We start from the raw sequence: 6,000 nt of genomic DNA on the forward strand, positions 1-6,000 counted from the left end.
TCTTCACAGTAATTAGGTCTAGAAACCTTGTTTTCTTTCTTTATTTTTAATAAAACCTAGGGATTTCAAGGTGCTGGATTTTGCACCTCATTACAGATTGTATGTTTGGATAGTACTGTTGTGGAATGTGCACAGCCCTGAATGGATGGAGCCCGCTTTAATAACAAGCAAGCTAAAAAGAAAGGAAATCGCCTACTACTGTTAATGCTTAGTTCTGTGTTGCTCTCACCACATTGGCATGTTAAAATGTATTGAGCTGCCAGTGTGCTTCAGCGTGGAGTTGATACACTGCCTGTTTATCGTGGTGCAATGTTTGTACTAGGGTGCTGTTTTTTTAAAAAACATTTATAATATTTTGAATCTGTTATAGATATTTGGTTATCTAACGTGGACGGATGCAGGCTCTGCTTTCATAAATGCCAACATCTTTGTGACTTTTCCTGATATTTGAATCTGGTTGTTCATTGCAACACTGTGTTTCTTTTACAGTTGTGCCTCTCTTGCTGCTGGCATGTCGCTTTGGTTCAGGTGCTGCGGCAGGCTTTGCAGCAATACCCGACAACAGCGAAGAAATGTTGCGTAACTGGAACAATGAAGGGGCAGCACCTGAAGACAAGGTATCGTGTGCTTTGCTGTAGTTTTGCATTTGGCGCCCTTGAATTTCAATTTCCCAGCTGATCGCACAGTCCTGTGCATGTCTACTCAGAAGGAAATCCCAATGAGTCACGTGGCACGTACTCCCAAGTGAGTGTGCATGGGATTGCAGCCTGAAGTCAATTTTAGATCATGGATTACATTACATAGAAGAATCCAGGTGCTTGTGTCTTACATCTGTCAGTTTAAATATAGTATAATGCATTTAGAAAGATTGGATGCAGTGGTTAAAGAAAGATTGGAGGAGGGAGCATGAAGGCCCATAGCCCTACACATGATAACTTGGTAGTAGGTCCCTTTGAAATCAATCTGCCATAAGCTGCAGTCCTACTGACTTACCTGAATGTAAGTCCCATTTAAGTCTTTTAATCTTTGTAAACCACCCAGAGCGCTTTGACTATGGAGCGGTATATAAATGTAAATAATAATAAATGAGGCTTACTTCTGAATAAACATGTATTGGATTGCCATGTTAGTCCTAGGGGTTGGATGCAGTTTTAGTCATATGTAAAATAGACCCATTGATTAACTTCAGTCCCATTGACTTTAATAGTGTTCCTGACGGTCTGAATAATATGGACCTAACCCCAGATGAACATAGACAGGATCAGGCTGCAATCAAGCCATTCTCAAACTATTTTTTCGTAACAGCTGTAATGACATGGAGAAGCTTCGCTTATCCAGCAGATATTCCCATTGATCTAAGAAGCTGCCAGAGCTGCTGTTCTGAAAGACCGGGGGGGGGGATGCAAGTGGCCAAACCTTTGGGCATTGGTTCCAATACTCCATTTCCTTTCAGCTGTTGTAAATCCCTTCTTCCTTTTCTCTGAGTAAGTAGTACACAGAATTCGGATACTGAATCAGGTTAGCCTCCTAGTCAAACCCATCTGCTGTGTGTTGTTTGCTGTCTTCAGCATGCCTCTCCAAGGATGTTTAATTTTACATTTTTATTGTTGCCTTTGATTTTAGGCATTCCTCCCCCTCATTACTCCACCAGCATTGGACACCTCAGGCTCAAACATGGTAGGCGGAGCAGGAGTGAAAGGTGCAGGATCAACAGTCAGCAATGTGGGCGGTGGTGTTTCTTCCTCGGTGAACAAAGAGCATTACAGCAACGTTCAAATGGTTGATGGGCGGTGGCAAGAGCAGACAACTCTTCTTTCTCAAGCCGGTCATGGAGGCATGCACTTTGCAGGGGGCTTAGGCATGGCAGGAGGAAGAGGCATGGCAGGAGGAGGAGGCATGGCAGGAGGGACTATGACCAGTATTGGTAGAAGAGCGATGACCTTGGAGAAAGGAGGCGCCATCAATGAAGAATTCTTAAGGAGCTACTTCTGTGAAGTAAGATTCCACCTTCTTTGAGAAATTCACTATCTTGATTTGCATGTTTCCCCCTTGGAATTGTGGGCCGTTTTTATTTTTCCAGACACACATACACCCTCCTTTCTATTAGGATTGGTTTAGCACTCCCCCTGTCAGACAGGACTGAGCCAAAAATGCTACACCATTTCTGAATTCCCATTCACTGGCTATAAAAATAGGACGGTATATTCACTGAATTCTGAAGTGGTGGCTGAGAGAAACTCCTCAAGCAGGTGGGAAGCTTTCCAGGATAAGAAACATCATCTGTGTCTTTTCTTAACAGTGTAGTTTGGCTTCAAGCGTGAGCGGTGGTGGCTCTCTTCATGGCAACTCAGTGGTCTGCCATTTCCCCCAAAATACCTCACATGAAATGACACTTCGTCCCGACATAGCATCATTCCAGAGGTATTGTTAGTTAGGAAAAAATGCCTCTGGATGGGCGTTGCATCAGGATCTAGCATCATTTGAAGCGAGACATTATGGGAAACTATGGCTGTTGAAAAGAGACCCACTCGTGGGTGGCCACTTTTTAAAAAGAAAAGAAGAGAGGAAAGACATCAGTGATGCTGCTTGTTGGCTTGGCAAAAAGATGCTGACAACACTTGTCCCAATAGGTACCCTATCTCTGACAATATGGAGACTTTTCTCCCCACCTCCCCCCCCCCATTCCAAGATGGGTGGGTTTTTCTTTGTCCTTCATCACCACCCAAAGTTAAAAATGAAAATAAAAAAGCAGAACTTCCATTGACTCCAATGGATACTTTTTTCTTCTTCTTTTAATCTGTGCATAGGATTAAGATGCAAACAAATCAGGAGGGGAGGTTTAATCCTCCCCTTCCAGTGCCTGCTTGCTAAATCTGAATCAGGGATGTGCACCTAAAGATTAAAAAAAAAAAGGCTCAGCTACACACTACTCAATTAATGTAATGTGCAGTTTGATCTTCAAAGTCAGCCTTCCCCAATGTGATCCTCTCCAGATGTTTTCAAATACAGCTCCCATAATCGTTGACCATGTGCCATGCTGGCTGGGGTTGATCAAAGATGTAATCCAAAGCATCTGATGGACACCAGATTGAGGGAGGCAGCTCAAAGCAATCTCCTTCCTCCGTCTGTACACAAACATGGTTCATTACAGTTTGCCAGCTAGAATTTATTCGAATCGTATACAACTAATGATTATTTTAAAATGTAACATATGCTAAACCTGATCTGTACATTTAACATATCTGAACAGACTGCTTAAATCTTATGGAGTGGGGGACAGAGAAAATTAGGACTAAGTAACTGTAAAAGGTAATAAAACTGACAAATTGTCAGGGGTTGCTAACATGTAGAACAGCCTTCTCGAACTTGGTGCTAATCAGATATTTTGGATTACAATTCCCATCATCCTTGATCAGTTGGCCACGCTGACTGGGGTTTATGGGATTAATGGCCCAAAGCATCTGGAGGATACCAGGTTGGTGTAGAAAGTCGGGAGTTTGGCAGTATAGAAAGTAAAATATTTTGAAATGGTTTTAAACATCCTGGAATCCCGCTACCAAAGTTTGAATGTTGGGGTTCATGGTTTGCAGCCTATAAGGCAAGGAATACTCCAGGATAGTTCTGGATTAAAGTCTTAAGATGTAAACGTTAACAACAGTATAGTTTGAAAATGTTTATCACACTGGTGGTTGGCTGGTGCTGGTGTTCTAATTTCTGAAAATGTGAATGCTCACGGTTCTCATTCTTCAATGTTTTAGAAAGCTGATGCTTTTGCTGACGAGGACGAAGCTCATCTTGCAAAAGACTGCCTACTAGTATACTCACAGGAGGAAGAAAAAGAGTCTCCCCATGGGTCCATTGGCTGCTGCAGCTTTATTGAGGGTGACTTTGATGACCATTTCCTGGATGACTTGGGAGACAAATTTAAGACTCTGGCTGATATTTGCACGGGCAAACGTGTAGGCATGGAAGTTGGACATCACAGCTCTGCTGTCCTGACAGATGCAGGTCCTAGCCCAGCAATGAATGAGTCAGATGCACAGTACTTACATCAGCATGATACTATAAATTCAGAACTCACCTATACTTCAGGCCCTAGCTACCAGTTACCTGAACCTGTCAAAAGTGTTGGTTCAGAAACCTTGACCAAAGTGTCAGTAAGATCTGTTCCTGACCCTGTGGTTAGTAGCAGCAATGTTGTAGTGACAGAAACCACTTATGGGGCAAGACCCCCAACATTAATCCTTGACCCTCAGTTTAAGGAGAATGTGGTAGTGACAGAGAGGGTGCTTGCCCCAGCTTCTAGCTTGCAGGATATGTTAGAGAGGCCTGCTGGTGTCTTTCCAGACCTCTCAGATTCAAAGTATGTTGTTGTAAGAGAAAGGGAGAGGGTCCTTGTACCTAACTCTGAACTAAAGGCTTCCTTAAGCATCCCCAACTTATCAGAAGGACAGAATGTGGTGGTAAGCGAAAGGGTGGTGACTCCCACTGCTGGTATGTGGAGCACAGCAGAACCACCTACCTTTTCTGACATTGATAGGCAGGAGAAGATCTTTATCTCTGACCCTTTCTTTAACCAAGCTGGCCCACAGGAAGCACTTCCCTCTGGGTCTGCCATTAGCAAGTCCTCAACAGTAAAAAAATACAGCTCTGTGCAGTATACACGCTCGTAGGTGGTATATTTTCATCCATTGCTTTGTATTTTCATTGACCATTGACAGGGTTAATACAGGAGTGGGTAACCTGCTACCCTAAGGCCACCTATGTCCCTCAGCCTAATTTCAAAAGCCTTTTGCATGCCATCACTTCAGATGTCTGGCAAGAGGGATCTGTCCCTTCCTTGGGGGGTGGGAGAAAAAGAAAATGGCTGACCCAGCAACTTTTGGCTCTGGCCTTGTCTATATGCCTCCCCTGGCAGAAAAAGGAAAACACCCCCCACCCACCCCAGGATTAACAGATGGCTTTCTCAGGGCTAAATATATTGCTTTGCTTTTCTCACAATAGTTTCTATAAGAGAAAACTCCATAACGATCCAAGAAAATATATCTACCCTAAACACACTTACTAGGGAATAAAGCCCATTGAACACAGTAATACTTAATTCTGCTTCAAAAAATTCATAGGATTGCACTGTAAACGAACTACTTCAATGGGTTACTCAATCTGCAGAGCTGCAAAGAATGTTACCAATAAATAACAGCAGCACTGGTTTCTATGTACTATCATAGTCATGTACATTGCTGGGTCCCAGTGACAGTCCAATTGAAGTCAATTTGATTTAGCTCATTTATCAGGAGTCTTTAAATAGCTGTTCCTCACTCATTTGCAGTGTGTTCCTCAATGGGTTGCTTCAGAATTAAGTTGCAATGAGCTCATTGGATTCATTGCCTAGTAAGCATGTTTGGCATTGCAGCCCAAGGCTGTGGTATTCAAATTTCACTTGATTAATTTCTAACAGTGCAATCCTAAGTGTGTTTGGTCAGAACTCAGTCCCGTTGAGCTCAATGGGGCTTACTCCCTACTAAGTCTGTTTAGGAGCGTAGCCTTAAGACTTCTTTTAACTGTGTTGTTGCTCAGGCGATTTCATGGCAACCAGAAATATGCACGGTCCCTAAAAGAGTGGGTATCTCACTTCATTTTTAGGGTTTTTAAAAGCTAAATTCCTTCTACAGATTTTCACACACTTAAAAGCAAAGATCAATTTAAAAAGGGGTAGAGTGAACATGGGAAATCCAGTCAATTCTTGTTTCATATATTTGCAACCCACTTCAAAGATAAGCTTGATTTATCTGAATGCAAGTATTTTTTGGTAGTATTGTATTTGAACAGGCTATCACATTATTTCTGAGGGTTTCTGGAACAGTGGCAAGTAGTTAGAAAGGACACGTGGGATTGCAACAAAATCTTGCAGTATAGAATGTTCCCATTCAGGGTTCCAGACAACTAGCAACTACATTCTGTTCTCCTCACCAGCACCACACACACAAAGAGTTGGTTGCT

General features: G+C 42.6%; 1 protein-coding gene across 1 annotated transcript in view; it reads left to right on the forward strand.

The window, feature by feature from the left end:
• The window catches only part of DSG2 (desmoglein 2), a 44,442-nt gene extending 38,854 nt beyond the window's left edge, over nt 1-5,588 (forward strand). Inside the window, exons 13-15 of the mRNA XM_063130670.1 lie at nt 490-617; nt 1,624-1,995; nt 3,759-5,588. Of these exons, the coding sequence (XP_062986740.1) occupies nt 490-617; nt 1,624-1,995; nt 3,759-4,673 (1,415 nt within the window). The 3' untranslated portion in view covers nt 4,674-5,588. The remainder of the gene's footprint in view (nt 1-489; nt 618-1,623; nt 1,996-3,758) is intronic.
• The last annotated feature ends 412 nt before the right edge of the window (nt 5,589-6,000 follow it).

This window comes from Elgaria multicarinata, chromosome 7, assembly GCF_023053635.1.
Source record: "Elgaria multicarinata webbii isolate HBS135686 ecotype San Diego chromosome 7, rElgMul1.1.pri, whole genome shotgun sequence".
NCBI classification, from domain to species: Eukaryota; Metazoa; Chordata; class Lepidosauria; order Squamata; family Anguidae; genus Elgaria; species Elgaria multicarinata.